Genomic DNA, 17302 nt, shown 5'->3' on the forward strand with positions numbered 1-17302 from the left:
GTGTGTGTGTGTGTGTGTGTGTGTGTGTGTGTGTGTGTGTGTGTGTGTGTGTGTGTGCGTGTTTATTAGCCCTGGCTTTTTGCTGCAGGCAAAGCAGACACCAGAAGTGAGAAAAGGGGATTATCTCTCTCTGCAGGGCTAAGAGCCGATCCTGGAGAGAGGTTGGAACTCAGAGAGGACGGAGGGTGGAAGAGAGAGGCGGAAGCCTGGGTGTTAACAAATGGAACCCTTTAAGGGTCAGGAAGGGCCAAAAGGACATGATTTATTTCAGTAAGAGTGAGTTCTCCACCATCAAAGGTGATAAAAAATGAGTCAGAGAGGACAGGCCTGCTTTTCAATAGCCCATGCCCAAAACTGAGAAGCAAGGGGGAAATGAATCATTTGGGACTGATTAGGTTAGAACAGCAGAGCGATGCAAAAATTCTGAGACAAATTTTCCTGTCCTTTGTGGTGTCTGATGAATTGGCCTCGCGGCCACACAGTTCAAAAAAGCTTGCCGATCCAGCATCTCCTCGGGGCGGGATTCTACAAGGGGCCGTTCCGGAGCTCGGAGCTCGGGAGCTTAGCATCTCCTGCCAAGACTGGTTTGATGGAAGCATTTCCAAAGGGCTTTCCATTTCCCACTTTTCTTTTCAAGGAGCCCAAACGTCATTCAACCCTGACTCTTTGGCTGAGATGATCCATGTGGCAGGACAACTTGATTGAGAAATAAAATGTGTCCTGCTCTTTTGGCTTTAGAATCATCCCCAAAGGATGATGACAGCTTTTCCTCCCCACCCCGGGAGAGCAGCCAGAGCTTTGGGGGAAGAGTTGAGACTTCGACTTGGAAGGAACTCCTGGAAGCACCAGAGAAGAGTGGGGCTCTGGGGGGAGTGGGGCTCATGGGGAAAGGGGAAGGGCAGGGTGGAGGGCCCTGCTTCCCTGTGGTGCTCTGAGAGGGTGGCCCTCCGCAGGGCTTGAGAGCACGGGTACCTGGGCACAGGAATCTCAGCCCGGCCCTCCTCAGCTTGGGAGCCAGGGCAGAGGTCCTGGTGGCTGCGTTGGCACAGAGGGAGTGGGTGCCATGAGGGCTCAAGCTGCCCACTCCTGTGTAAGCCACATGGGCTTGCGCTGGGCGGTGCAGTCCCCGGGGTTCTTGTATGATGCTAAGATTTGGGTGCGGGAATCCTTAAATACGGCTGAGATTGGATTTCCCCCCATTTCTGTTGTTGGGACTGCCCAGGTGTAATTGGATTTGGAAAACCAAAGATGTTCACACTGAGCATGAATGTGGACACTGCAACAATCAGTCACTGGGCTGTGATACCACCAGGTGATGCAGGAGGAGAGCGGACCTGCCGATGGCCCCGCCTTTCCCACCACTGCCCTGCTTCTCCCCGCTGCTACCAACCTCTACCTTCTTCACAGAGAGCCCCTCGGATGAGGCCCTGCCTATTCTGCAGACTCCAGTCCTCGGGCTTGGAGATAACTCTCCACTCTGCACTCAGAGTTCTCTGCTCAGTTTAGGGGCCTCCCTACATCCAAAAGCTGCAAGCGGCTAGAAGTGTGCCTTCTGATGCATGGAGGATTTCCTCGATTATGTCCTGAGAGTTAAGGTGAGGCTGAGACTGAAGCCATAAGCTTGCCAGAGATTTATCTGGGTTTCTAGGATTGGAGAAAGCCTGACTTCATCTAGTCTACTGATTTTTTGGTGTGATTTGCATTGCACTTTTCTAAAAAAAAAAAAAAAAAATTAAATCAGTTGGAATCATCTAAAATTGAGATAGTTCATATAAGAACATATGAATGCTCAACAGCTCCTGAAGAGAAAAAAAATTCTAGCAGCATGAGGCCTCAGTCCTCCATGGCAATGCTTGGCTGCTGCTGAGGAGCTGCTCCCAGGATGAAGCTATGCTATCCCGCTGGCACCCTCAACGTCCTTCCCTATGAGTCCACCTGGCCCCTTCGCTTTGCCTGCCAGGCCCATGTCAGTGTACGAGTTGGCCTCCTACCCTGGATCCTGGAGAGGTCAGCATCCTTTAATCCCTCCTTGGCTTATAAGCTTCATGCAGAAGCCAGCCTGCTTCCTCCCACTAAACTTTCAATACTTGCTTGTTGCCAGGATCATTAAGTCCATTCTGGTCCCCCTCTCCCGATGCCTCCCAGGTTGTTTCTGTCATTTTTTCATTGTGCAGCTAAACAGCCAGCCCCTGCACCAAGACCGTGTGGATGAAAACTCCACTCTGGTCAGTACCTTAACATTCCGGTTGTCCAGGCCCTTTGTGTACTCGTCAAACTCCACCCCGACGGTGAAATCCAAGTTATAGTTTCGGAACGTGCTGTTGGTTTTCGTCTTGAACTCATCACCGTCTTGCTCAATGATCTTCGTCTGAATCAGATGGATGGCGATCTTGCGGGTGGCAAAATCAATATCTGTTGGCAAAGGAAGTTGTGGAGGTTATGATGTGCTCAGCCAGACATTCATTTCTTTAACAAGGCCAAACACTCAGGACCAGAGACGCAGATCTCAGGCCGGCCACATTCTTTGCTCAAGGGGGAAATGAGAGCTGTCTTGCACACGGCCAGTCTGGGCATCTCAGTCAACTGTCGGGAAACCCAGGGTCCCTGGGCATCTCCTCGGGAGCCCTGATGGGAGGGGAGGTAGCACCCCTGAGCTGCAACGCCCCAGTGTGAGTGTGTGCACACCCATGCACACATACACCTATACACACGCACACGCCTACATATACACACGCACACGCCCCTGCCCTCACAGCAGCTCCCTTCTATCTATCTGACATATTGGTTTCCTCCTAAGAGTTTGCTGAACAGAAGACTTCATGGTTTAAAAGGAAAAAGACTGTTTAAAAATAACCAGTCTAGATCCTGGGTAAAGATGGATCTTTTGTTCATGCCCACTGAAGGGAAGAATACCTACAAACTTCCATTTTTACAGCAGATCTGGGGGATGTTCTGCCTCAGTCATGGCCCCAGCACAGCTTAGGCATATTTCAGACACTTAGTAAACACTTGCTCAGAGATTTCTTTTGTTGTTTTTAAGGAAAAGATGAATAATTGTTTATATTTTTATTATGAAAGATTTCAAACAAACCAAAGTAGAGGGGAGAGTACAAGGAAACTGGCACACCCATTACGCAGATTCAACAATTGTCAAGGTTTTGCTGCATCTACTCCACTTACGTCTTTTTTTTGCCTTGATATTTTAAAGAAAATCTTATTCATTTCTTAGAGACCATTTGTAAGTAAAAGGGAGCATGCCCTTCAATAGAGTGTTTCATTTCCTAAGCTTTACATTTTACGGTAAGAAGCTAAGTGCTGAGCCCACCTCCTGTTAACCTCTGATTGTGCATAAAATGTCACCCAAGCCAAAACGTCACTGTACTATAGAAATGATGTAGAAACAGGATAATACTGGAACTGCTAAATTTCTACTGTTGCTACAAACATCATTAAGCTTTTTGTCTCTAGCCATATCATATTTGACCTTTGACCTCTTTTATGCCTGTGAATTCTCCAGATATCTTCGGATGCCAATATAAATCTTTAATTTTTTTTTAAGAAAGTTTACCTGGAAGATTTCAAAAAACACTGAGATTGATTTGCTCATAACCCAAGGTAATAAAGACTTCAAGAGTAAGAACATGGGCTTCCCTGGTGGCGCAGTGGTTGCGCGTCCGCCTGCCGATGCAGGGGAACCGGGTTCGCGCCCCGGTCTGGGAAGATCCCACATGCCGCGGAGCGGCTGGGCCCGTGAGCCATGGCCGCTGAGCCTGCGCGTCCGGAGCCTGTGCTCCGCAACGGGAGAGGCCACAACAGAGGGAGGCCCGCATACCACAAAAAAAAAGAAAAAAAAAAAGAGTAAGAACAGTTCAGATTCACTGAGTGCTGTTTCTCTGAGAATTCCAGCCTCATCTCTATGGTAGTAGGTGATTAAACTTCACACTGTGTGCTATCTGGTGGGTGATAAATACTAGGGTGCCCATGAGTGAGACCAGTAGTTACCAACAGTTCATGGAGCTGCTTTCAATTCAGAGAATGAACATCTCCGATGGTCGCATCCTCACCTCTTCTGCTGTCTTTCCCTGGTAGCCAAGCATTACTTCCCTCACCCTCTTTCCCCATTTCCCTTCTGACACATTTCTTCCTGAATCCCTCTTTGGTCATTATCACTTTCCTTCTCCTAAAGGACCAAGAAGATAGAGGTCCAAGCTGGATGCTTGGACCACAGCAGAATCCAGGAAGGACCTTGGCTGGGCTTTTGGATTCTAAATTGTATAGAGTCAGCTTTTATCATAAGGGAATAATTTCAAGTAATAACAGGCAACCCTGTAAAAGGATTATATACCTGTATCCTAAGTTGAAAAGAGAAATAGGTTCAAGTTGGCCTGAGCTGGTGTATGAATGCCAGTGCTTTGCTCAACTATTGTTCACTACTATTGGTTGAGAACTTGTCCCATCTAAGAATTCACCGATGGCTACCCATCAGGATCACTTGGGAAGATGTAAAAACTACAGAGTTCTGGGCCTCATCTCAGACCCTGAATCTCTGGGTGGTTTTAAACCTTGGATTTCCTCTCAGGGGGCTGTTTGGAGAAAGAGTTCAATGGTTTAAGAAATTTGAAAGCTACTGTTTAAGCACCTACTCCTCCTGAGGTAGGAAAAGTCAAGGCTGGGCCCAAGCACAGCCTCCTCATGCATAGGTATTAGGGAGAAGGCAAAGCCACCTCCTTGTTTTGCACTTAACCAGGCCACGGACACATGGAGGAATGGCATCCAAAACAGAAACTTTGTAGCATCTGAGCAAGAAACTCTGCCCATGAAAACCATGGAGGCTGCACAATAAAAACACACAGGTTGCTGATGACTGGATGAAAGACAAAGGAGCCCACTGGCAGCCTCTTCACTCTTGCCTTCAAGAGGACTTCTCAGCCCGACACATGCACAGAGGGGGTCTCAAGTCGCCCTCTAGTAACCCTGGCCGTATTGTAATATCATTATTATATCATTAGCATTGCCATTTTGACCCCATCCCCACCCCTGTGGGCCTTGCTTAGGTGCTCACGGGAAGGATTCAAAATGGTGCCTGGTGGAAGTCCAAATAAGGAACTGCCGATGACACAATCATAGGGGAGGAAAAGGGGAGTCACCCTCATCTAAGCCCCAGAAGATTAACCCCATGTTAACAACCTAAGCTGCCCCTACCGCATGCCCCTCACTCCCAGGGACGCCCCACTCTTCTCCTTCGAGCGTGTAACTTTTGCTTCTGCCCTAAATAAACGGCTTCTTTGTGTGCTCTCCCACACGTACTGTGCTTCTAATAAACTCTGTGCCCGCTTTACAATCTTGGTCTCTTCGTTGAATTCTTTCCTCAAAGAAAACAAGGACTGAGGTCCTTTTGCTCGCCAAAATCCCTCATGGCATAGGTGATGACGTGGAGGCCCAGAGAGGTTAAGTGACTTGTCTAAGATTACACAGTTGGAAAGCAATCACAAGGGTTCGATTATTGGAAGGATGTGTGGAAGATCAAGTTGGGAGGTGAAAACAGAGGTTCTGAGTTTAGGTAACCAAGGTAGAAGCAGAGAAGTAAAGAATTTTATGGGGGAACTTAGGAGCTAAGTTTTAGGTAAGGTGACTCTGGGGGCCATGCTGTGTGGACCTTTGGTAGTATTTGGGGTGATAGTTAAGACATGCCTTGGAACCAACCAGGAATGCTGTCCCATAGTGGAACCTCCCTTGGGAAGCTTCACTCACTTCATTCTCCCAAGAAACCCACGAGATAAGTACTATATTATTCTCCATTATATCAGTGAAGAACCTGGCTCAGAGAGGCTGTGTCACTTGCCCTCGATCATATAGTGAGGAAGCAATAGAGGTGGTAGTTGAACCCGGGATGGCCTGGCTCCAGGGCCAGCACTGTGCTCCACAAGCTCTGGGCTGACCCTTCCCATCACGTCAGACCACCCCAGTTTGTGCACTTCCAGTGGCTGCCCAAGATACCAGTAACTTCTGACTCTACGTTTCCCCTGGAGCCACAGGGGCTTCTGGATCCAGCTGGATGAGCCCTCCCTGTTTGGGGCAGCTTATGTTCCCCAGGGCTCATGTACACTGCCCCTACCAGACAGTAATTGTTTTCTAGGCTTAGGGCTCTACGAGAATTCGGAGCTGGAGCAACCACGTTCCAACGCTGGACATTCTCTGATAGCTTCAGCTTTGTGGCACATGAAATTGTACCGGGGCATGTCCAAGCCACACAGCCTGCAGGCCCCAGGGCATGGGGGTAGATAAATGCTCTCTCTGCTGCTGTGAACCCTCCTAGGCATCTAGGCCAGCATTCATAGAGCCCAGGGTGCCCCACTGTATTTGCCTTGGACTCAGCCTATAAAAGACTGGTGGTCAAAAAATTTTTTTAAAGGGGAGCTCATGATCAGCTAAGTTTGAGAAATGAGCCATTAAACCCAAGACAGGCTGGCTGCTTTCTACACTGAAGAATTTCACAGAGACTTTAATCTGGGAAAAATGCTTCGTAACTCTAAGAGCAGGACAGAAGAGGCAGCCTTTCCCAATCTTAGGTGGCTGTAGAACCCTCTGTGGTGGGATCTCCAGCTGGCCAGGGTTCCACAGAACGTAATACAGGAAGGGTTGACAAAACCCTTTCTGAGGCATTTATCTCTGTCACCTGGTCCCTGCAATTATGGTAATATCCCTTGTTTAATTTTTCTCCCTTTAAGGCAACTGCTGGCCTGTTTGGAAAGGAGAAGACTAGACAGGACCAAGTGGTCAACTATATCTGACTTCAAAATGGATCCTTCCTTAAAACTGCTAAAAGCCGCAAAAGAATGTTTTCTGCATTCTAGTCGGTAAAAACACGTGCTTGCGCTAGGCAGGGGCTAACGTGTTACACTCCAGTTCATGTTTCTCTCCTTCTGCCCCAGAAACACAGCCTAAAGAGCCAGGTGACATCTAACTTCAGCTCCATTGCAGGACACTAGGGTCCAGATCTGGAAGCAGCAGAGAGCAGTAGCTGTAAGTAGAGTTATTACTAATTGCATCGGGCTATTTTGAGGTTGAAATTTGATGGTGCTTGTGAAGAGATCTGCCCAGTGGCTGGTGGCTTGTGGTAATGGCCCCATGAGTGGTAGCTGCTGGCACCATCATAATCAACTCCCTGATCTCATAAGCTGGTTTCCTCGGAGCCCTCTGCATTTTTCCAGGTACTCCCTGCACATCTGGTCCCTGAATCCGTGCCCCTCTCCTCCCAGCCCCAGCATGTTCTGTTCTTTCTTGCCTCCTTCCTTACCTGCTTTCCAGGCCCAGGGTTTAACCCGCAGGACGTACTACCTGGCATTTTCCTCTTTTTCGTGGAGTTTATTATTTTTTTCTCCAAAGTCTCAGCTCTGTGAGGACAAGGATGATGTTGTCTCTTTGCTCCCGTGTCCCCATAGAACCAGGCCCAGGCCTGGGCACACAGTAGGAGCTCAAGAGATACGTATGGTTTGGTTAACGTGGGCACCGTGGTCTAGGACGGTGGTTCTCAAAGTGAGGCCCCTGGGCTGGCAGCATCCACAGCACGTGGGACCCTCTTAGAAATGTAATTTCTGGGATCCACCCTAGACCTACAGGTGGTTGGGCCCCTCTTGTTTTTACAAGCCTTCCAAGCGATTCTGTGCATGCCAAAGTTTAGAACTTCTGGCATAAAAGAGTGAGGGTCAGATCCAGGCATAAATCCTGTCTCTGATCTCCCAGCTTTGTGACCTCAGAGAAGTCACCTTCCCTTTCTGAGTCTCAGTTTCTCACAGTAAACTGGGGAAAAGAAAGCTTATCTCATAGGGTTATTTATGTAAGGATTCAGTTAAAATGATGGCAAAAATGCTTTACACAGTGCTGAGGAGCTGGTGGGTATTTGATGCACATTGGCCTCCACTCCTTGGCCTTTTCCACTCTGGTCAAACATTGGTCAGATCGGCATTCAGTCCAGAGTGAAATATTCAGGTCATGTTTATGTATCTCCACAACCGTCTGCCACTCCATGCAGCCCAAGTGTCCTGGACTCTGAAGAAACAGTCAGAATGGTGGCTGATCTACCCGCTCCCTCCCTCACGTAGCCCTGGCCTGTCACATGGGCGTTTAATCCAGCCTGGCCAAACCTTTTTTTTCATGGACTGGTTTCCTCATTCCATAGGTTGACCAAAGGGTAGAAACGACTTTAGTTCCTGCTCTAGCCCTCTGTGCTGAGTGAGGAGGAGTTTAGGCTGTGCTAAACCATGCTGGAGCCACAGTTAGGAGTTGAGGAAAGAAAACCACAGGTCATGTGTTAACCAGATGAAACGGAGGGGAGGGCACCAGGCAAAACTGCAATTGACCCTTGAAAGACACGGGTTTGAACTGCATGGGTCCACTTAACATGTGGAGTTTTTTCAATAGTAATTACAGAACTACACCATCGGCGGTTGGTTAAATCCACAGATGCAGAACCACGGATATGGGGGAACTGCATATATACGGAGGGCCAACCATAAGTTACACGCAGAGTTTTGACTTCATGGAGAGCAGGGCCCCTAACACACCACTGCTGCCTCCGCCCCCGCTGTTGTTCAAGGGTCAACTGTACTAAGGAAGAATTGGGAAATACAGAGAAATTTAGAAGTCTAAATTTAAGTGGTCTTCAGAGAGCAAGTCTATTTTCACTCCACAGATGTGGAAATCAAAGCACGGAGAATTTAAGCGGCTGGTTCAGAGTTGCCCAGCTAGGACAGCACTCCTGACAGTTTGCCTACAAACACGTTCTGTTTATCGTTCACAACTAAAACACATTCTGTTTAATGCTCCCCAAATGGAAATTACTGCTTGTCCCTGGTTGCCCAGAGAGGTAGATCACAGCTAAAAATGTCTACTGCCAAGAGAAGAGGTTTGTCCTGGAAACACCACCCCCAGTCAGTCTTTCCGACCAGAGCCGGGGAATCTTACTAGGGACTCTATGCAAATTGAATCAAACATTGCTTCTTCTCTGGGTTGAAAAATGGCTTGGCCTCCTGGCTACCCTTCACCGTGTGCGCAGGCTAGTTAATCATGTCACCTCTGCTCCACCCAGGGAAGGGAGCCAAACATTCTGTTGGTGGCTTTGTGCTATTTCTAATCAAAAGGAAACGTTTAACTGCAGCTGTGGAATACACAGGCATACACACACAGGTTACAAAAACACTTACTCTTTGTACTTTGCAGGGAATATTATTTTCCTGGTGTGGTGTTTGAACCCAGGGTTATCAAATATGTTTCATCTGCTTTTCTGGATTAAAGGTATCTCTGAGCCTGATTTATAGCCAGGTGAAATGAATTTCTATCTCAGAGGAAAACGTCCAAAGGCAAGCTATTTCTGAATAATATATATGGCTTATAGCTGCTGCAGAAGAAAAAAAAAAACACTGAAGTGGCTTTATTAAAGCATACTTTTCATAACTGCATTTTGAACAATGCAGGCCATAAAGTTGAAATATGAGCATGCTACTCAACATTAAAATGCTTTGTAATATGCTTGTGGAAAAAGCTAAAGTTGTAGGCTAAAAGGGCAGATGCGATTTGTAAATTAAAGAGCAGCGATGTACACGTTTTCATCATATGAAATCTGAAACCCATTCCAAGTGTAGCTTCCACGGGCTTCGAACCTGAACTCCTTAATTCACAAATCCTCAGCACTCAGGCATTGTGAGAAGCAGAGTGGAAGAGCAATCTTCTCCGTCTTTCCATGCCATTTCCTCCTCCAGATAATCCACGGAAAGAGGAACTGTCCTTGCCCCTTCCTGCCTCCTTCTCTCTTACCCTCAGGGACACCTCCAAATGCATTCAAACCCTTCCCTAGCCAGCGGAGGCAGGCTGGAGACCCTGGGGTGCCTCCCTGCTCCCCTTGTACTTTTCACCTCTCCCCCCCATAATCTAGTCTGCACCATTGGGATGGGGGTCGGGGAGGAGGAGCTGCCACTACACGCCAGGGGAGACCCATAGCAAGGAACCAAACTTATCTTCACCGGGGCTTTTCCCACCTACAGCACTGTCCCCGTTTGAAAGTCCAACCAGATGCCACACAAGTCAAGTCCTTGGCCAGTGTCTAACTTTATGGACTTGTGAACACTGGCAGGAATCCAAATGCCGTGAAATTAACTCCTCGTTGGGTCATCAGACATTCATTCATTCATTCAGGTATTCATTCATTCATTTTTACCCAGGGACTCCGAGTGACTCTTGCAATGTATCTGAGGGTCCTGCCTGCCTGCTTCGGAGGTCCCCATCCTGATGAACTTTGCTCAGCACGAAGCTCCCCCTCCCCTAACCCCACACTTAGCATCTGCACCTGGAACCGAGCTATAACAAGTGCTTGGAGGTTAGAAGCAGGCAGACCAGGCTCCTCTCTGAGCAACACCGATTTCCAGCCACAAGTGATCCCAGGAAAGTTCCTCCACTTCCCTGACCTCCAGATTCCTCACTCCTTAAAATGGCAGGCATTCCTTTGGCTTTATCCCTGACTCTACCCTAAGCTCTAGATCTTATATCAACATGCCAATTTCAATACTCCACTTGGATGTGCAATGGGCATCTGTAATCAAAAGATGTAAATCAGAATTCTTAATGCATTCACCCCTGCCCGGCACCCCTGTCCAAACTCACTCCCCGCCATGTCTTCCCCATGTCAGCTGATAGGGTCGCAGCCTTCCCAGCTATTCAGGCCTAAGCCTGGGGGCCGTCTTCATTTCTTCCATTTCCTCTCGCTTCATTTTTATCTGCAAGCCCTGTCAGCTTTACCATCAAAATATACACTGAATCTGTCCTCTCTTCTCCAGCCCTGGGCACGCCCTAAACCAACCATCGTCATTTCTTGCCTGAACAACAGAGAAGCTTCCTTAATGGGCCTCCGTGTTTCTAGTCTTGCCCTCCTGTGATTCATCCTTCACGCTGTAGTCATAACGAACCTTATAGAATATGAATAAGATGGATTAAGTCTGCCCATCATAAGGCCTGACCTACCCCTGGGCTCACCACACGCCCAGCACACCAGCCTTTGCTGTGCCCTGTGCCCGGAACAACACTTCTCAGCACTCCAGCCTCGGCTCCAATGTCACCTCCTCAGACAACCTTCCCTGACCACCCATCACTCTCCACCCAAGAATTCCTTTTTATTTTCTTTAAAGCACTTACCACTACCGAGATAGTCTTAAACTATTACCCTCTCTCTCTCCCACTAGCGTGCCCACTCCACAAGGGCAGGGAACTTGTTGCCTCATTTACCACCGCTTCACCAATGCCTAGAGCTCTTCCTGGCATGTCATAGGTGCTCAAGGCATTTGTTGAAACTGAATTAATTAAATGACATAATGTATAGAAAGCTCATGCTAGCACGATGCTTATCACGGCATGAGAATGTTTTGGGCATGTGCTCACCTCTGCTGTTAAACTTTGGCTCTTTACAGCCAGGACAGGCTTTTGAACATTGTGGGTAATCAGGAAAGATTTCCTGGCAAAGACCACTCAGGTGGCAGCTGCTTGACTTCAGCCTCTAAGGCTACCGCTTTCCTGGTAGAATTTTCCAGAGACCCACTAGGACTTTTTGCAGTAGCCACTGCTCTTTGAAATCTGTACATGTTGATTTCAATGAAAAGATGCTCTTCATAGAAGATGATCCTCACCTTCTTTTGTGAATTAAGAGAACTGGATTTTTCCTAATGGTTACAATTTATTGAGCAAAGATTTCCTAAAATATGTCTAAGCTTAACGTTAACTGAGTACTTTTATTTTTATTTATTATTTATTTTTGGCTGCGCTGGGTCTTCATTGCTGCGCTTGGGCTTTCTCTAGTTGAGGCGAGCGGGGGCAGCTCTTCGTTGTGGTGCACGGGTTTCTCATTGCGGTGGCTTCTCTTGTTGCAGAGCACGGGCTCTAGGCGCGCGGGCTTCAGTAGTTGTGGCGCACGGGCTCAGTAGTTGTGGCGCACGGGCTTAGTTGCCCCTCGGCATGTGGGATCTTCCTGGAACAGGGATCAAACCCGTGTCCCCTGCATTGGCAGGCGGATTCTTAACCACTGGACCACCAGGGAAGTCCCTGAGTACTTTTAGAACAGATGCCTTCCATTATACATTCCTGTCTTCCTGATTAAAGTTACATGGTGAGGTTTTATTTCTTAGACTCACCCCCGGCTTCTTCTCCACTTAGTTACCAAATCTAGTCAGTTTCCTGCTATGGACAACCCCTTGGACACCCTCCTTGGCGCCGCTCTCACATCTTCCCAGGACGACTGCAACCACTTCCTCCTTCAGTTCTCTGACTGTCTCTGCTGATCTATTCACGCCCTGGCTGTCAGGGTACTCATGGCCCTTCTCTCCTCTGTACACAGTTCTTCCCAGGACCCTCTCCTTACCTGATGTCCTTGGGTGAAGATCACACACGGTGTCACAGCGCTTCAAGATCCCGCCCTGGTACCTTTCTGACTCTTCTTACCCCTGCAGCCGCCCTTGCACTTCACCCCCTGGTAATATGGCTTCTGCTTCCTTTGGCCACCCACATCCTCATCAGCCTGACCTTGGCACATGCTCAAGGTCCAGGCCTGACTCTATCCTTGTGTGGAGCACTCCTCTCCTTCCTTCGAGTACTCAGGAAATTACCACCCAGAAGTACTCAGGAGTACCAGGAGTACTCAGGAAACCTTCAATGATCCATCTATTGTAGCTCCCTCCACCCTCACCGCCACACACACTGTTTTAAAAAATTATGTACATTTCAGGTATACAGCATCATAATTCAACATCCGTATAGACTGCAGAGGGATCACCACCACAAGTCTAGTTACCATCCATCACCATACAGAACACACACTTCCGGTCACCATTGTTCTATTGTCACTATAGCCCCTTCAGGCCCAAGGGACAGAATCACCTACTGTCCCATCTGTGGCAGACTATACTTTCTTTAATGGCTGCAACACCACCACCTCTCATCCTATAGGCTGTTCTTACATACGATTTTGACATTTTGAGAGGCGGGGTCTATGTACCTTCCCCTTGAATGTGGGTGGGCTCATGACTGCTTCAACTAATAGAATACAGTGGAAGTGATGTTGTGTGACTTGTGAGTCTGGGTTATAAAAGGTCATTCAGCTGCTGCCTGCTGTCTCTTTAGACACAACCAGAGTGCTTTGAGGAAATGCAGGCCACATGGGTCACCACGTGTAGATATCCACAGCCCCTTCTGAGGTCTCAGCAGCTGGCCAGCACCAACTGCCAGGCACAGGAGCCAGAAGCCTTTGAGATGGCTCTGGCCCCAGCCACTGTCCTACTGCAATGGAATGAGAGCCTTCTAGCAAGAAACCCCTATGTGAACCTGGTCAGCTCCCATAACTATGGGAGACAATGATATAATCACTGTATAATAAAATCAAGCCACCACATTTTGGGGGTGATTTATCACACTGTAATAGAGAACAGGAATGCAATTTGTACACGGCTATAGCTTGACTGCCTGCACCAGTTTGAGCTCCTTGAGAACAGAGGCTGGGCCCGGGCCTGCTGCAGATGGCACCGTCCCTGGCTTCCATGGGCGACGTCTCAAGCTTTGGTAAAGAAGCTGAATGATTCCCCATGTACGTGCAGTGCTGGTCTCACTCCAGGGCAGAGTGAATGGACTCTCCCCCAGCATTCTTTCACAGCACGGGGACCTCACTTTAAGAGGTCTGCCCTTTAGATTGAAGACCACTCCTCCACTCCCTGACCCCCCAATCCAAGCTGAAGGAGGAACTCAGGGCATGACAGATTCCTCAGAGTAGAGGAGTTCACCAACTGCTCTCCTCACTGTCAAGAAAGAGTCTAGGGCCTCAGGAAACATGAGGTCTAAGAAGGCAGGAGAGGAGGTACCATTGACCCTTGTCACCCATTCTCTGAACAGCGAATGACTTGGAAAATTTGCAGCAAACCCAAAGGTTGCCCTGACGTGTCATTGCTGAGGCTGGCAGCCAGGTCATGTGGGGAGGCTGGGGGTGAAGTGAGTCACCAACTGGGAACAAAGAGAGTTTGTCCCCAGACCCACCTCTTGACAGGGGTATCTCCTTCCTAGGGAACCAGCCACCAGGCCCACAGAGAAAGCCGACTCCCTGGTGCTAGGGATTAACATCTAAGAAAGAGACAGCTCTTTGGCAGGGAATGGAGTTATACTTAGTGATACTTCCATATCTGGGGATCTGGGAGGATCTCCACATGTTTTTCCCAAATGCAAAGGGCCTCGTGCTCAAAAGGGCAAGAAGGCAAGCTTCTCTGACTTGTCAGTGTTGGGAAAGCAACCCCTGTCTTGTGGGGTGGATGTGCAGGAAATTGTACAGATCTGCTGGGTTGCGTTTTGGTTTTTTTTTTTTTTGGCCACACCACATGGCATAGTTCCCTGACCAGGGATTGAACCCACGTACCCTGTATTGGAAGCGTGGAGTCTTAACCACTGGGCCACCTGGGAAGTCTCTTCTGGGTTGCTTTCAGCAGATTCAATTGTGGGAGGCAGCCCCACCCGGCTGCTTCTGGCTGAGCCCTTGAGACCTGTCTCCAGTCACTGCCAGTGCCTGTCTGCCCCACTTGTGTCCCCAGGGGCAGGTGAGAAGGGTCAGCTGTCCCATCTCCACGGTGGGAAGGTGACTCTGGCTGAGTCGTTTCTGCACAGAGCCTCATGGATTCAAGCTGGGGCAAGCTCCTGGGATACTGTAGGCCATCAGCAGCTGGGTAAACCGAGGCACCAAGCACATCCACATTCTGGGTTTAGCTAGTACCACCCCCTATGGTGTTAATCTCCATCAGGAAAGTGGGAGCCAACCCCTCTCCACTGCAGAGACTCGTACAAAGAGGTCAACCCGTTTGCTCATTAAAGTGAAATCAATGTAGCTAAGATGTTGAATTGGAAGTCATGACTGTAGCTCTAAGAGATAAGAGGTGTCCGATACCAAGGAGAACTGGAAAGGCCACTACCTCCAAAACCTCCTGGACAGAGACATCCAAACATCACATTCAAGACCCATGCACCCCTCCCCGACAAGGAGAGTGTAAGTGGGTGTGAAAGAGTCCAGAGGAAGGCTGCTTTTAGGAAGAGGATTTTTTGGTCAGAGCTGACAGGGTGCCCTGCATCCCGGCATCCCCCAGAGGGAATAGGGGATGGTGACAGGAGTGCTTGCCTCTCACCTTAAGACTAGAAAGAGGGGCTCCAGGGGCCCACCCTGTACAGCCGAAAACTAAACTGAGACTCGATTTTGTACCTAAAGTCACCATAGGACTTTATATAATTTAAGAATAAGCAACAAAGGACTCAAAATTGCTTTCTTATTATATTCCCTGAGTTGGGCTTGTTCAGCTTACTGCTGAAAGCTTGAAACCACCAAATAGCTCTTGTTAAAGTACTTCCAATCATTCAAAACAAAAACCAACATCATCTGGAGAAACAAGGCTGGTGTTATTTCTCTGTCTGGTGGATGAGGAGACTGGTTCGGAAAGGTTAAAAAATTGGTCAAGGTCAGAGAGAAAGCCTCAGCTGGCCCACTGGTTTGGTTTCCTCTTCTTTATGATCTTGTTCAGAATTCTAGTTCTGAGCTCATTTCCAGCCCATTTACTCACATATGGAAGCAGGATTCCGTTTCTAGTCTCACTCAGGGTACTAAAAGCAGGGGCGACAGGGTTAGGGTTCTGATAGGGGGATTTTTGTCTCCTCCCTCCTCTCCCAAGTATATTGGTAACATTCTGTAGCCAGGAGGGGGAAAAAAAGCTATCCAGTGTTGTAAACATGTCTAAAGTACATGAAGAAATTTCCAGTCTCTGTAAATTGCAAAACATGTCACATGAGCTCTCCTTGTTTGTTGACACGGTGGAAGTGTCATCAAGCTAGAAGTGAATTGCACAGAAAAACCCACAATTCCCATTCTTGATGAGACTTCCCATCATCACATCCAAATTATTGGGCCTCAGACTGCACCCACAGCCATTTTTTCTCATGCTTCACGTAGGGAAGTTCCAGCTGGGAACTCCCTATGCGGAGAGATCTAAAGCTAGAAAAGGTGATCAGGAGGTCATTGCAGAAATAAGGACAGGCAGCCAATGCTCCTTGCCGGGGCCTGGCCTATAATATCTGCCCCCAAAAGTGAGCTCCCCTCTGTGGGCCCACTTGCTCCGGTTTTGTGTGTTTTCTGCCAGCCCCACAAGAGATCCCACAGGAGAGTCAACTCAGGACACATGGTGATGGAGCCCCTGGCTTGGAGCCTAGTTCAGAAGTCAGGTGAGTAGTGAGATGTTTGATGTATATGATGAAAGCCTTTCCTAGCCTGATTTTCTCTAGGCTGAGAGATTTGTTATCTACTCTTTTTCTGCTTCTCCACTATAAGACTAATGAAAGAGCAATGCAGGGGTCATTTGTGCGTAATATCAGATCCAACTGGTTATCTAAGAGATGGCAATCACAAGGCAGGGAAGCTACTGCATTTTCCTCTCAAGTCTGGCCTTCCTCACATATGCATGTGTGTGAGCATGTGTGTGTGCATGTGTGTGTGTGTGTGTGTGTGTGTATGTGCCTCCTCCATTCAGTGAATCTTTTCTGTACGCCAAGGAAATTCTAGACATAACCTCATTTATTATTGTTCCCAACTTGCCGTTGAGGAATCTGAGCCTCAGAGAATGAGTATGACTTGCCTGATATTACACAGCTGGTAAGGAGTGAGGAGTGAGGCTTGCACACAGGTCTGGGGAACTCCACCGTGGCACTGCCAGGAGGACCAGACCACAGTCCTTCCAAAGTTGCCCTCCCTCGCCCTTTCCCACCTCCTCCCCCTTTCCCACCTCTGGCATCCCCCCTTACCCAGAGCCTTCATGTAGCCTTCAAAGTTGTCATTACTCTCCATCTCCCAGGTTCCATTCTGGTCCCTTGTCATGGTGGTGGCCTTTGGTTACCGTGGGTGTGTGCTGGATGGCAAAGAGCAGGCTACAGGGCGAACGTGTTAGAATGAGCTACTTTTATAATCCAGTGGACCAGGTTTATGGCTTTGAAGATAACACGCTCAAAGGTCACAAGCACAGCCCAAAGGAACTTTCCTTTCCTTTGCAAAGTTCAGCAGGACCATGAGCAACCTATGCTCAAAACCTGACGTGGCCAGGCATGGGTGTCCTTGTGACCTCCAACATACACAAGGCCTGGAACAGCTCATTTTTGGCTGGCTGGGCTCCCACAGAGCCCCTGGCCCCATGCAGAGTACTCTGTCCAGCAAACACCCAGTACCCACCCAACATGCACAACAGGCCATCAGATCCCA

The 17302-nt window shown here is 48.5% G+C and overlaps 1 protein-coding gene across 1 annotated transcript in view; it reads right to left on the bottom strand.

Moving 5' to 3' along the window:
• The window catches only part of RBP2 (retinol binding protein 2), a 23803-nt gene extending 6801 nt beyond the window's left edge, over positions 1-17002 (bottom strand). Inside the window, exons 1-2 of the mRNA XM_007113371.2 lie at positions 16852-17002; positions 2234-2412 (exon numbers count right to left, since the gene is read on the bottom strand). Coding sequence (XP_007113433.1) covers positions 2234-2412; positions 16852-16924 — 252 coding nt within the window. The 5' untranslated portion in view covers positions 16925-17002. The remainder of the gene's footprint in view (positions 1-2233; positions 2413-16851) is intronic.
• Positions 17003-17302: the final 300 nt, after the last annotated feature.

The sequence above is a fragment of the Physeter macrocephalus genome, chromosome 1 (assembly GCF_002837175.3).
Source record: "Physeter macrocephalus isolate SW-GA chromosome 1, ASM283717v5, whole genome shotgun sequence".
NCBI classification, from domain to species: Eukaryota; Metazoa; Chordata; class Mammalia; order Artiodactyla; family Physeteridae; genus Physeter; species Physeter macrocephalus.